At 40.5% G+C, this 15,378-nt stretch overlaps 1 protein-coding gene across 7 annotated transcripts in view; it reads left to right on the top strand.

The window, feature by feature from the left end:
• The window catches only part of JARID2 (jumonji and AT-rich interaction domain containing 2), a 258,502-nt gene that overhangs the window by 139,691 nt on the left and 103,433 nt on the right, over positions 1-15,378 (top strand). For all 7 annotated transcript variants that reach the window (XM_058555224.1, XM_058555225.1, XM_058555223.1 and 4 more), the window contains one exon: positions 7,966-8,107. In XM_058555224.1, coding sequence (XP_058411207.1) covers positions 7,966-8,107 — 142 coding nt within the window. The remainder of the gene's footprint in view (positions 1-7,965; positions 8,108-15,378) is intronic.

Here is a 15,378-nt window from a genome sequence, read left to right as displayed (position 1 = left end):
TTTTAGGTGCCTCAAATCTTTGCAGATTCTGTGGCCACATTCCTCGAGTTCTGCTTTCTGTACTGCTGCCATTAGATTTCAGCATGGGGAAGCGTGTTGCTCTGGGAGGCAGTAGGACTCTCTGAACTTGGCTGTCAGCAGATTGTTTTTTGACTTTGAATAGCCCATTTAATCCTTTCTTATTATATTCATCTGACAAGTGGATGTGCAGTTTGTCCTCAGTACGTGAGTGAGGTAATGAGGGCACTGGGCAACTTCTGACCCTCCCAGTCATGCTTCAAACACAACATAAGTTAGAACTTCTGTGGGGTCCATTTTTATCATCTTACGGAATAAAGGCTGCCAAGAGAGTTGGGGGGTAAGAGTGTGGCTGTTTACTTATCCGCGAATTATGATGTTCGGACACAAAGTATTTGGAGTTGTGCCCCTTTTCATCACAGACTAGTACAGAAACCAGTAACTTTATTGGATTTGTTGATTTGCGTTAAAGCTAGTTTTGCTCAGCTTGGTAGAGACTTGCTAACATTTGAAGAGCCTGGTACTTATATTTGGGGAGTAAATGTAATGATGATATGAAGCGTTAAAGATGTATACATATATACATGTACATTGTAATTACTTAAAGGTAGACACTAGCTATCTGAGAACATGCTGCGTATATTTCCCTTTGAGAAGTGCAAATTCCATTATTTGCAAAGTCAGATTTTGGCATGTTAGGTTATCTGAGCATAAAACTTTGAACATGCTGGTCTCATTTATCTGTCCAAAAGAATTTCTCTAAAAATGCCCAGTGTTTACCTCCAGTATGTATGACTCTTAAGTTCCCGTGCTCTGCAATGATGCCATTGTTCTGCAGCTCACTTTCCAAACTAGCCTAAGCCCAACATTTTCTTTAGTCACTTTTCTTCTGAATGGGGAAGGCAGTTTTCGACCTCTGGGGTGTTCAGTACTGAGCCATCCGTACAGTGTAACCCTTTTACTTAAGATAGAAGCTTGAGTTGCATGTCCTAGGGGATTCCAAGGATTTATGGTTTTGATGGACAATTATAACTAGGTTGCCTGGTTAGCCATGCGTTGGACTGTTCGCCAGTGTAAAAGTAAGAAGATATTGGGATGGGGTATGGAGCTAGAGGAGTTAAGGCTTGGGCTGGAGGAGTTATGATGATTGGATGCAAAAGCAGAAGTTGTCATTGTAGAGCAATGTGGATGTTCATATTTCAGTAATTATTATTATACGAGGTACTTTACCTGTTCTGATCGTTATAAAAATCACGTTAAGGATGAAGAATGAGTAAAAAGGGGGAGAGTGTAGGGAGGAAGAACCCTTTCCCCACAGAGGTAAGGGAGTTGTGCCAAAATGCACTGTACATTTTGCTCGCTATTGTGATCATCTGAGTTTCAATAGCTTCTGGGCTGCTCCAGAAATCTTTCCTAGAGATCATGGATCCTTCCCACTGAGTGGTTTTTGTATCAGATGAAGTTCAGCTGTGGCTTTTTTCCGGTTTTTGTTGGGGCCTCTCCAGTAGGAGTGTTTTCTCTTCTCTTGTGACTCCTGGTCAGGACGTGGGAAGGAGAGGTCTTTTGTTCTTTGGTGGTGCTCCCTCATTTGGGGTTTAGACAGCTAGACTAGGGCCCGTTTTAGTAATAGCGGCAATCTGGTCACCCTTCCTGTGTGTAAGCGTGACATGTCTGCTGGGCTTGTTCCTTTGTGCCTCAAGGTGAGGAAATGTGTTCTGGGCTCAGGGTTCTGTCTGTCTCTTTTCCTGCTTGTCTCGCTCAGATTTAGCCGTTTGGTTAATTCTGAAATAGGCAAGAAAGGATAGGGTCAGACATTTTTCCTTGCCTACCCAGTGGCCCAACTTTTCCATGTTATTAGTTAATCACTGTGTCAGGTTTTAATCTAAAGCCTTTTCTCAAAAAATTGCACATGCAAAGGAGATTTAGATTGTTCAAGAAGGTTTTGTGGGGCACGAGTCTGGCGGTGAAGGGTTCCTGTGGGATTATCTACCTACCTACCTACCTACTTTTTGAGTGTTAAAATAACGAAAACATGTTGCCCCCCTATCTTGAGACTCTTGAGGGGTCGTTGGGGCTATTTTTGGATTATATATTCTTGGCTGGAACGGGAAATCTCCATAGCTGATAAGAGAGCAGACAAAGGGGAGTCGAATCTGCTCAGGGGCCATTCTCCTGAGGGAAAGGGATAATTATTTTCCATAAGCGGAGGTATTAAACCACTTTGATTTGTGCCTCACTGACCATCAGTGTCGCAGTGACATCATGCCTCACGACTGTTCTCAGCCACCTCAGGGTTTTGATATGGAGAGGATGTCAGTGGACCACCCTGGGCTTGGCCTCACAGATCTCTCTGTGCTATTCACGCCCTTCCCTGGGACCCTGGGACCCTGGGATTGATCCGAAAGCTTAGCTGCTGAGTGTGTACAGTTGGGTTTAAACTCCATATTCATATTGAACCTTCCGAGCTGGCCCAAGCCAGATATTCCCTGGCATCGAAATGCAAAAAGCAGACAATCCAATTTTTCCTTCAAAATTGGAGTTAAAATAGGCTTTATTTTTCACTAGTAATGGCAGCAAACTCTGCATTCTGAATACCTCAGAGAGGGCCCTACCTCAACCACCGGGGCTGCTTTTATAATTTCTCTCAACTCAAAGTGCTGCAGCCATCCCCATCCCCCAACACACCCTCTCCCTCCCTCCCTTCCTCTCTCTCTCCCTCCCTCCGTCCCTCTCTCTCCCTCTCTGCTGAAAATGAAAGCTCTCTTTGGATGCTTGACTGTTTAATATGTAATGTGATACCTTGTCTCACAGTGACAGGGTGACAGACGGCGTTGGCTCTGTAATACAGAATTACCTTTTGTGCATCTCTTCAACAACAAAGCCAAATACAGTGACCCTCCCTAATATGCTAATAAGTTTGGTGTGCTCCAGATGTTTTGGAAGCTTCAAAGGTCTCCTTGTGTTTCCTCTTCTTTAACCCTTCCTTAACCCTAGGCGTTGCTTCTGTGAAACAGAGGCATTACGTTTTCCTTTGATTTTGTGTTCTGTCATGTATGTATAGCTAATGGGAGGCCTGGTGAAACTTCTTTGTGTCTAAAACATCATAAAATTATAAGATCTGTACATTCTAGTCTTTTTTTTTTTTTCAGATGTTAGAAAAGAAATACCTTCTCTTTATACATTTGTGTTCTGAAATCTGTAGCTCTCATCAATTGCTTAGGAATCTTTGGCCTCATTTCTGTTTCAATATTCCCAGCCCCCTTTATGTTAAGGCAAGAGGGAGAAGAGCATGCACATATATCTCCAGCCTCCGAGAACAGGGATTCTTATTTCCCTTTGCTGCTGCTGTTCCAGGCTCAGAAAGAAGCCAGTTCTCATGTATTGCCTTGACAGCCTCTTCATTTCTTGCTAATTTGGGAGATGAGATGAAAAGCTCCTGAATCTGCAGAGCCAGGGATGGCAGGGTTCTGTTGTATTGGATTTCTTGGGGGTTCTCAGCTGTGAGAATGGGAACTGCCTTTGTGGTGGCTGAGTGGTCTGTGACATGCTGCTCCTGTCAGCTGATGGTGACTAGGCGAGGTTGCAGGCGGTCCCCAAGCTGCCTTTATGGCAGTGATTTGAAATTTCCAGCTCATATTTATTGCTTTTGTGAAAGACAATAGACATGGTTTAATTTAAGTTCAACCTACTGAATATTAATAGAGGAGAACAAATGCTAATGTGGGGAGACTGAATCTTTGGGCCATTCAATTTCCTCTTTTTAACCTCATCTCCCCAACAAAGGTTTGTGTTGATCGGGGGAGGGGTTTGGAAAAAAAAATTAGTTTGTGTGTCTGAAGGAGGGGATGCCATTTCATTATTTCACTGACTAAAAATAATAATTTAAAAAACTTGGTGGCAGGGCTTTGTTAGGCAGGAGAAAGAAAAGACAGCACACATTAGCTTGTCTAATACAATAACGGTTATTCTGCCCTGTGGCATCATATTGCATCTTGCTGACCTGGCTCTTCTGTATTGGGCGGTCTGTACGATTTGGATTAAAACATTCAAAATGAGATGGGGTAGCCAGTACACTGGAGATGTGAAAGGTGTGGTGGAGGTGTGCAAAAAAGAAAAAGCCCAGGTTTATCCATCCATGTAGACTGTCTAACTAAAAATAAATGCAAATTTTCTCTGTGCCGTTATATACAGGCTAGGAGTACTCAAATAGAAAAAATTGATCGTAAGCACAACAAGTCAGTCTTGCCTCTTAATAGAGGCTATGAAAAGCAGAGGTCCTTCAGTTTGCATATCAGGCAATCAATTTTCTGTATATGGGCCCCATTTTCCTAATCTGGAAAGTGAATCAGACAATCCATGTCTCTTCTAGTTCAGGTAAATCAGTCATTGTTAATCCTTGGAATGGGGAAAATTTTGGAGTTCTTTGAAGATACTAGTCTGATGAGGGCTTGGGACAATGGACCCACTATTTTCATTCCTTTTAATGGAGCTCAGTTATGCCTTAGTGTTTCAGAGCATCCTCATCCGTTTCGCCTCACATTGAGCTCACATACAGTTAATTAAAATTGCCCCCTTTCATTTCAAATTTCATAATCCTCTTTCCCTGAATTTGTGCTTGGACAGTTGATTTTTTTGAAGAGAAGAAACATTATATGCCGTTTTACATTTATGCCTCTTGGATATGCACACTTTCCTCTAACGTGGTACTTTTTTTAGCTTGTGTTTGTCATTAGCTGACTCATAGTTTTGTGACAAGTGTTGTAAGCAACCTTCTTTCCCTTCACAAAATTAATGGATAAAAGGTGGAAGAATGCCCCAACAGAACTTGGACGCCTTACTTCGAGTTGTGTTATGTTAGATTGTGCAATCACAATTGGTTTCCTGGGCTCTAATTCACACTTGCCCAGAGCCTTAGAGTGTCTTATGGCAACTAGATCTCTTACTGGCTTGAACCTTGCTTTCCCCTGCAGTAGTGGTCTCAAAATGTGTTCCCTGGACCAGCCAAAGCAGCATCAGCATTAGTTGGAAATTTGTTACAATAGGACAGACTGGGGATGACGCCTAGGGGACTGTGTTTGAACAAGCCCTGCAGGTGATTCTGATTGATGTTCAAGTTTGAGAATCTCGGCCTTTACAATCTATTGAGATTATTCTTGTCAGGGGAAAGAGTATACCTGCTGTTGAACAGCTTAATTTTTCTCTGCTAAATCATTCACTTGCTCACTAGCTGCTTCACTCAGCAGATACTTAAGATCTTGTGTGTACCAAAGGGTACAGCAGCATTTCTTCCTGACTTCACCTAGCAGCACCTAGTCCTTCCTTAGTTCCTCCTTGATCCAAATTGAGCTTCAAAACAATCACCTCTTCTTCCTTCTCCTCCTTGACTTCTACCACCACCACCTGTCTTTTTGTTTTTGTTTTTAGGCATATTGCAAATCCCAACTTTGCTAGTCTTGTTTTGATATTGCAAACTTGTTTGTTGGCTCCATTATTTCGTATTCACTGCCCTCCTCCATCACTTTTTCCTTGCCCTACAAGCGCAAAGTCTCTTCTTGGCACATACTACTAACTGATATATACATGTGTGTTTGTGGATGTGTCTCTTCTCACTAGATTTAGATTTTGTTTGATTATGCCTATATCCTCAGTGTCCTGGCATGTGGTAGGTGTTAAATGACTGAATGGATGAAGTCAGATTCCCTCTCTCCTTTCCTGCTTTATTCTCCTTTATGTACTCATATACTGTGGAAAAATTTGAACTCAACTAAGGGTACACTTATGTTTAAGATGCATATCTCCTTTTTTTTCTTATTAATGTTACATACAGTTTCATAACCTGAGTTTTTATTTCGAATTTTCCATCCTTTTCAAGTGTGACAATTCATCCATCTTCTCCTCTTTTTACAAATATCATTTATGTTATGTCCCTGGCCAGTTTCCTAAGCTCGGTTAAGTATTGTCTGTATCCTCCTACTGATTTCATGGGCTGGCAAACCCAGGGTGACATTACTAAAGTGCTCTAATTTAGTGCTGATCAATAGAGAGATTATTTCAACCACATATGTAATTATAGTTTTCTAGAGCTGCATTAAAAAAATTAAAAGAATCAGGTAAGATTAATTTTAATATATTTGGCTTAACCTAATAATATCTCCAAAATAGTTGGAGAATTAATATAAAATTATTAATGAAATGTTAGTTACATTCAGTTCTGAATTAATTAAAATTAAATAAAAATAAAAATTTATTTTCTTATCCATACTAGCCATATTTCAAATGCTTAGTAAGTAGCTCCATGTGACTGACTAGTGGCCACGGTAATGGATAGAACAGCTTTAATCTTTGAATCATTGGGTGCACTTCTAACCTTTTCACACAGTTATGTCTTCTTTTGGTCTTACAGTGCAAGCTCTCGCCATGTTTTCTCTTTCTTTGGAAAGTTGTATATGTTTTCCTTTCCATATTGTTGTCGTGACTCCTAAAGCCACATGAATCATTGGGTGCACTTCTAACCTTTTCACACAGTTATGTCTTCTTTTGGTCTCACAGTGCAAGCTCTCGCCATGTTTTCTCTTTCTTTGGGAAGTTGTATATGTTTTCCTTTCCATATTGTTGTCGTGACTCCTAAAGCCACATGTCTAAGTGATAGCCATGAGATTTTATTTACTGCATTGTATTAGATTTCCAACCTTATGTTATTACTCATACTCTGAAATGATGTAAAAATAGATGACTGGGGAAATGCATGCATAAACAGTCCAAGTCCCAGGGTTTTGTTGCAGTGTGCTATGTTCTTTCAGAAAATTTTACCACATATATAGAATACTATAGGCTGTATAGTATTGAATGCAGCTAATAGGAACTACTCTTAAGTGTTTCAACCAAAAAGGGATATAATGCAGGGAATTAAGTGCTTACAAAATTGGTGGAAGAACAAAAATCAAGGGCCACCTTGCGCTTTGGTCTTGGCTTCAAAGCCAAACGCTATGGCTGTCAAAATGCAGATCTTCTGCTAGCATTCCTGCTGATGCCCAGCTTCTGATGCCCACGAGTCTGGTGACTAGACAGTGACAGTGGCAGCCAGTTGCTGTGGACACTTGTGTTTATAGAAGCTTCCCATTGGTGGAACCTGAATGGCGTGCAGAACGCTACATGCAAGGACATGCATGCTAGAAGACTAAGCCTTTATTCAGCTGTCACTCATTAGTGTGGCCTTGCTGCTTGCTAATATACTTGCACATCACCTGAATAAAATACTTCCGTATCACTTGGCACAGCCCCTTCCCTAGGACCTGTCTCCAGTTTGGTTACTAAAAACACATCCTGGGGTCCCAAGATTGCCTCTTGTGCTTGGTGCCATATACGCAGTCAAAGAGAGTCTTTGTCCTTTGAGACAACCAAAGGCACGTATGCTGGCTGTCTAATGAATGGACGACCGTGAAGAGAAGGTTGTGTAGTAGGATTTCTAGTTAATAACTAAGATATGTCTACAAAGTAATGATGCTTTTTCTTGTGTGTCAGGTTCTGGTTTCTGAAGGCAATTCCAAAAATGACTTCAGTCTTTCTAGACTAAATATTTAGCCCTTGAAGGATAACTAGTTTGAATTGGTAATACTTGAGATGCCTTTCTTCCTTTCTACCCCTAGCCCTAAAAGATGTTTATGAACTTCAAAAAAGAACCCTACAGTACATTATTATGATTACAAATTTCTGCTTGATTTCTGACTGTTGAAATTGTTTCCTTATTAGGCATTTCACTCTCTTCAAAGGTCTAAAGTAGGATGAAGTGCGACTTTTTCCCCCTCTTCAAAAGGGATATGTGCCTTCTAATTCTTATCTATCCAAATTCTTGTCTGTCCTCATCAGCCGTTGTGTAGGTTACCTGTGGTAAAGTGCTGCTTCCTGATGTCATGTATTGAAGTGTTTGTCCCCTTTTCTCACCTGTAGGGCTCCTTGGTAATGGCCAGTCTAAGGGATTAGGACCAGCATCAGAACAGTCAGAGAATGAGAAGGACGATGCATCCCAAGTGTCCTCTACTAGCAACGATGTTAGTTCTTCAGATTTTGAAGAAGGGCCGTCGAGGAAAAGGTTAGTACCCAAGGCTGAAATTATTGGTGCCTTAAACGAGGGACTTCAAACTAGGTGCCAGTGTTTGCCACATGGGAACAAACTTGGGCCCACTCACCCAGTCTCTCGATTTTTCGTAGGGGAGCCAGAATTCTGGATTTTTATATCAAATGTCCCGGTTTCTAAATATTGTCCACTAATTAGGATTAAAAAGGAACAAGCAAAATAATGCTGTGGGCCAAACAAAACGTGTTCCTGCCATAAAAAATGGCCAAAGAGTTGCCAACCTGTCATTCCTGTCTTAACTGTTCATTTCAATGGATTTTCATCAGTAGTATTCTTGAGTATATTAGATGTTATTTTGCCATTTCTCAAGAGATGCTTCTAAAAACTTGAAGAATTAAACGTGGTGTTTTCTGAAATTTTGTTTTTCCTCATCAGGAAGGCAAAATCCACTTCGTGTTTAACCAAGTTAGTAGTTGTGGAATTGGTTCTTAAAACTTTTAATTTTAATACGACTTTCCTAAATAAGATGATTTGATAAGGTAGCCGGCTATGGTAGTTTGATAAGAGTTTGTGGTTTCATGGTCAAACAGTGTTAGTGACATTATATAATAATGCTTTTAATTTGGGGTTTTTAAAACCCTTTGTTAGTTGTCTGCCTTCTATCTCATGTGTTACGTGTGCCGCCGCGTCCCTGGCCCCTGCGCGTGGCCGCCCCCCCCGCCCCCCCCCCCCCCCCAATATTTCATTTCATTCCTTTTCCGTTCTCATACTTGATGTTTTCCTGGGTGAGATAAATGACTTTTTCTTAGAATCTGTTAGTTGGAGAGGTTGGGGAAAGGAAAAAAAAAAAATCCCCTGATCTGGTCTTCTTTGTTTACTCTTTCTACAGAATTAGTTACTTTTCAGAAACTATCTAGATGTGTGTATCTAATGAAGAACTGAGTATGGTGGAAAATTAAGAGGAAAGGACAAGATTAGCCATGTGTAGATATTTAAAATCCTTAACAGAAGTGTACTTGGGATCTGAAATTTGAGATCTGTAGCTCAGTCTTGGTTTATTTTCCTCCATCAAGCAGTGTCTCTGTTTAAAAAGCCCTTGATACAGGGAGTCTGTATTAACTTCCATCTTCATTTTCTCTTTTTTTTTTTTTTTTTTTTTTTGTGAGGAGATCAGCCCTGAGCTAACATCCGCCAATCCTCCTCTTTTTTTGCTGAGGAAGACGGCCCTGGGCTAACATCGGTGCCTATCTTCCTCCACTTTATATGGGACGCCGCCACAGCATGGCTCACCAAGCAGTACTTCGGTGCGCGCCCGGGATCCGAACCAGCGAACCCCGGGCCGCCGCAGCGGAGCGCGCGCACTTAACCGCTTGCGCCACCGGGCCGGCCCCCCATCTTCATTTTCTCTTAATGCTTAGCACCATGTCTTAGAAGGTGTCATTAGATTTGTTGTTACGGCAGTTAGCAAGCATATGTAAGAAGTCTCTCTGCATTTTAAAGGCACTTGGGTGAGTGTCTCAGTGATAAGAAGCCTGTTATGTTTCAGATACTCTGTAACAAACGTTCACCCTGCCCCAATTTGAAAAATACATCATCACAAGAGAGCGAGTTCAAGAATGTATAAAAATATCCTATCAGTAGATACATTGGAATGTGTAATAATATTATCCATGCTTCTAGACACGGTGGGTGCAACCATGGGTGGGTGGTCATGCATCTGGCATCATCGTTCATCTCCATTTAGCGACAAAATTCTACGAGTGTGTGGTTGGAAATAACAGCACCCAGTCCTCTTTAGCTTATGTGGCTGGCTGTCACCCTCACCTCTGGTTAAATCGGTCCGCGTGGGAGTGTGATGATGGAAGATTGGTAGGTTTCATTTTCTTGGAGGGGGGTCCTTTGTCCCTGGCTCCTAGTGCCTTTCTCAGATGACAGTGCTGCTGGCTTCCTCTTTGTGGTGGTATTTGGCAGCTGTATGCAAACCAGTCTTTAACTTTCGTTCTCCAGGACAGTGGAAAAGAGAAACCTTGTTCAGGCTGAATTTAAGAAAAACTTAACCATCGCTAATCTGCTTTAATTATTAGTGTGCCAATTACCTTGTCTTACTGAATTAAAGATTCATAGCAGCATTTTATTTGGTTATGATCACATTCTACCAGTGAAACCCATCAGGGACGTAATGTAGATTAAGGTTTTTTGACAGGTTAGGCTAGATTTAGGGCTGGTCTTGGGTGGCCTGGATTATAGGAGGAGGCCTTTGTAGTTAGGGCACACGTTTCTTGCACTGTTGCAGGGTACATAGCTAGTACAAAATAATTTTTTTTTTTACAGAAAGCCTCCTCCCCCTCCGCCCCCCCGGAAAGATTCGCTCTGAGCTAACATCTGTTGCCAATCTTCCTCTCCTTTTCTTTTTTCTCCCCAAAGCCCCAGTACATAGTTGTATATTCTAGTTGTAAGTCCTTCTAGTTCTTCTGGGTGAGCCACTGCCACAGCATGGCTACTGACCAATGAGTGGTGTGTTTCTGCCCCCGGGAACTGAACCTGGACCACCGTTGCATAGTGTGCTGAACTTTAACTGCTAGGCCATTAGGGCTAGCTCCAAAATAATAACTTTTAATACTTTCCAACTTTTAAGGGCTGATTTGTTTTGATCTCTCATTGGCATTTAGTATGAATATTTAGTATAAGTAATTTTGTATGAATCCTGCCTTCTAGGCAGGATGTATGAACTGGCACCCGAATACTTGGAGCTTTGTCAGTGTATTGTTCAGACTGCAGTGCTCCACGTTCCTTCATCTTATGTATATTGTACCTCAGAGTGAGCTGTTTCTGCTGGTGAGTCAAGGCCAGAGTAACTGCCTAAAGTGGTTATTCCAAAATGTTGCTTCAAGCATTGGGTGGATTGTTGACTAGATGCTACTTTTTCCCTTGTGTCTAAAATTCCCTAAGCCTCATTTATACGTGAGAAGAGCATGTTTCGTGGTTAACCGTTTGCATTCTCTGTTGGCATTTAGACTTTCTAGGAGAAAACACTGAATCCTAAAAATCGAGGGTTATGATTTATCTATTTGCTTTGGAAAATGCATCCTCTGTTTTTTTTAAGAATGATATGAATTGCTTCCCATTCTTTTACAGTTTACTACTCTTTGTAGGTACCTGGTTTTAGGGTCATCAGTTAATAGGCCTTTTGTCTTGGTGGAGTAGGGGAGAAAGAAAGAGGGAATTCATGTGTTTGACTTCCTTCTTAAGAGAAATTAAGATCTGAGTGTAGACTATGCCAGCCTCAGTTTGGACCTTGCCTTGAGTTTCCATCATGCAAATTGAAACAATTCCATTTTCTGATGATAAGTCTTGAGTCAAAACAATCCCATGTGTTTATGAAGTATTATTTTTCTACGGGAAACCGCCTAAGCTATGTTTAGCTCTGTGTACTTGATGCCATTGGATTTAATTGAAGTTGGGAATCTTTTTGGCACACCGAAAGCAGTAGAACCCAGAGTTCTATAGGATTTATTTTTCTTTATTAAAGGGAAAAATAAAAGGTATCTTTTTACCTAGCCATTAAAAGGTCATCATCTGAAATCACTCTTTGTGAAAGCAAAAGCCAGCCTCTCTCTAGAAGCTCTTTGCCTGTGTGATGGACAGGGCAGCCCAGCCATTGAAGATCTGAGAGACCTGAGGCTGGTGTGAGTTCCTAGGTGTCAGTTTTCTTTTTCTTTTGATCATTGTGGTAGGTTAATTAAAAAAAATTTTTTTTTCTTTTGAAATTATATATTAATGTAACTTTTACAGTTTAGAGTGGAAACATTATAGAGACTTGCAGCTTTAATCAGCTCTTTCTGAATTTTATGGTGGCCATTCCCAGCCACCACCATCACTCCTGCCTCCAACTTATTGCTTATCCCATTACACTTAGTTGTTGTAAAATTTGTGTTTCCTGAAGGAAGTTTGGAAACCAGAATGGACAGATGTTGTTAGTCAGGTATGGACTGGCTGTGAGAAACTCTGAAATAATGGTTATGGGGATAGGGATTATCTGTGGGGCCAGTGGAAATGAAGGTGGTGTACAAAGAAGTTGGTGTAAGTAAATGGAAGATCCAAAATGCATAGTCCACAAGGGGTAACATGAGTTGACCACTCAAATGTATACCAAAATTAACTGTGTGTATGTATTTTATTTCACCTTTGAGTGGGTGTAGGGAAACAGTAGGAAAAATGTAAAGACAGTGGTAGTTCTTAGGGACGTGTCGTGGGGACCTTGTACGTGCCATAGTGGTTAAGAGTGTGGACAGGAGCCAGAGGTGTGTTTTCTTATTCTGGCTCACCATTTACTTGTTGTGTGCTCTTGGGCAGGTTCTGTAACATCACCGGGCCTTAATTTCCTCATCTGTCAAATGTCTGTGATAAATAATAGTAACCACCTCATGGTGGTTTTGTGTACTGAACAAGTTAATTCATGAAGAGCATTCAGGTGTATAATTGCATGTTAGATATTATCAGATATCATTAGTGTATGTGACACGTGAATTGCTACGTGAGAACATGCACAGTCATTGGAGACTTCTCAAATGTGTGTTAGAGGGAGTTTGATTTATACAAATAGTGATTTATATCTTTCCTCCATGGCAGCCACCTGTGAGCAGATGGAAAAGTGTGGGCGCATGACCCTCTTTTGAAGTTAATTGAGTCACAGGAAGGACCCTTGTGTATAGTGTGAATTTCCTCTGCAAAGTTTGGTGTGACCAGGTATTTGTTTGCATGTAGTATGCACGAGTAGGCTGAGGTTGTAGTTTGCAAAGATGGGGTGCTGGTGAGCAGATTCCATCTCAGCTATTCACACATGATTCATTCGTTCACCTTGGGGGAGGCCCCTATTTTGCTAGTATTTAATGCTCAGATCCCTGACAAACTTTTAAAAACAAACTCCAAGAGAGTCTACTGAACTAGTAAAAAAGTGCAGACTGTGCTTCTGCAGGGACATAACTGTTTTCTTTTTATTAAAGAGTTGCTGTATTTTAGTTAGGCCTTTGACGGTATACGACTTAGTGAGTTCAAAGATGGACAGTCCTGTTCCAGTAGATTGGATTTTGAATGTGAGGAATTATTTTAAGGGTGAGGATGCCCTGCCTTAGTGCAGTTTTGTTTCTGGATATGAATATGTATTGAAGATGATGAGAATTCTCCTAGGCTTTTAACAGGTATTTCTTTCACAGCTGAATTGTCAGTATTAATATTTCCCTATTTATTTCTGTTCTGAGTTAATTTGTTGATATAAAATACTTTCATACCTCCAAGTTTGGAAGGAAGATAGACCCAAATGCATAGGATTCTTGCTTGGCTCCGTATGCAGTTAGAAATTGGAGTTATTCAATGTGACCATCCTTAAGAATTTGAATTTTAAAAACCTAAATAATGTTTACATTTGCCATTAAGAATGCAATAGTAGTATAGTTTAATGTTAAATGCACTTTGCTGTTATTGCCAAAATTCAAAGCAAAACAAGCACCAAACAGCTTAGATATATTATTTTTAACTTTTGTTTTAGGTTTAGATGCCTCCACGGACCAGGCTATTTGCAGATTGTTTTGTTGTTACAACCTTGAAGAGCATTTTACAAAGCAGAGATTAGTACTATTATAATTTCAAATTATAGAGCTATCTCCACTGAAACATTATCTACTTACAGGAAGTAAAGAAGGGGCAAAATTGAAGGATAGAATGTTATGGGGCACCTTTAATTACCACAGGAAATAACTGTGGAGTTAAATGTAAAGTAAACGCAGATGCGTCCAGCCCATCTGCTCTGTTTATTTACATAAATAGTTGCCATTTCTGGAGCTCTTCTTTCATTCCTGTAGATTTAAATGGCTTTCTGGTATCCCTTTCCCTTTCCTTTTGCCTGAAAGACTTGCACATTTTTAATATAGGTCTGTTGAGGTTGGATGAATCTTTCAGCTTTTATATGTCTCAAAATGTCTTTATTTCACTCTCATTTAAAAAGAAAATATGTTTATTTTATGAGAATTGTGGAATCACAACCAGTTGTGAGAAATTCACCGTCATTTTTAAGAGATATTTTTGCTGGGTTTCTAGGCATCTCCCCCCCACCCCCCCACCCAAGATATTGCTCCACTCCACTGTCTCCTGCTTTGCATTGTTTCTGACATGACCTGACATCACTCTTAACTGTCCAAGAAGTGTCATTTTTTCCTAGTCTGTCTATTCCCAGTCTATATCATTTTAAGATTTTCTTTTACTCTATCATATGTCCCTTGGTATAGTTTACCTTATGTTTCTTGTGTTTGGAGTTCGTTGAGCTTCATAGATTTCATCAGTTTTGGAAATATTGGAGGCAATGTATGTCACTGTAAATATTTTTTGGTGTATCCCTCTTCCTCCTTTCAGGGATTTCAAATGCATGTATGTTTGGCTGCTTGAAGTTGTCCCACAGCTCACTGATACTCTGTTTACTTTATTCCAGTCTTTTTTCCTCTGTGTTTCATTTTAAGTAGTTTCTATCCAAATCTGTGGATATGTAATTTTTATCTCAGAGGTTGTTGGGTTTGTCTCTAAGGTTAGCTTTTGGTCTTTATAATCTTCATTGTCTTTCAATGTCTCTCTTAATATGCTTAATCTTTTCTATCATCTGTGTCATTTATGGGTCATTTGGATTTATTGTTGGTCCTCCTCAGTATGGTCATATTTTGCTTGCCTGGTAAATTTTTTTTTTTTTCCTGCCAAGGAAGATTAGCCCTGAGCTATCATCCATGCCAGTCTTCCTCTATTTTATATGTGGGTCGCCGCCACAGCATGGCTGACAAGTGGTGTAGGTCCATGCCCCGGATCCGAACCTGGGAACCTGAGCTGCTGAAGCAGAACACACTGAACTTAACCATTAGGCCACAGGGCCAGTCCCCCTGGTAATTTCTTATTGGGTGTCAGGCATTGTAAATTTTGCTTTGTTGGGTTCTGAATGTGTGTTTGTATTTCTCTACCTGTTCTTGATCATTGCTCTTAGGTATGTGATTAAGTTACTAGAAAGCAGTTGGATCCTTTTGTGCCTTGGCTTTTCAGCTTTGTTAAGTAGGGCCAGAGCATTGTTTAATGTTGGGTTAAGTTTTTCCCATTATTCAGGCTAAACCCAAATGAGTGCTTTACTCAATGCCTTTTGAATTATGATGTTTACCATTTTGGCTAGTAGGTACAGGCGCTATTATTCCTGCCCTGAGTGGGATTTGGGAACTGTTCACTCTAATCCTTTCTTGTTATGCTTTTTCTTAGGTAGT

The sequence above is a fragment of the Diceros bicornis genome, chromosome 14, assembly GCF_020826845.1.
Source record: "Diceros bicornis minor isolate mBicDic1 chromosome 14, mDicBic1.mat.cur, whole genome shotgun sequence".
Taxonomy (NCBI): Eukaryota; Metazoa; Chordata; class Mammalia; order Perissodactyla; family Rhinocerotidae; genus Diceros; species Diceros bicornis.
The sequence above is the reverse complement of the archived record's forward strand: the minus strand, read 5'-3'. Positions and strand labels throughout refer to the sequence as shown.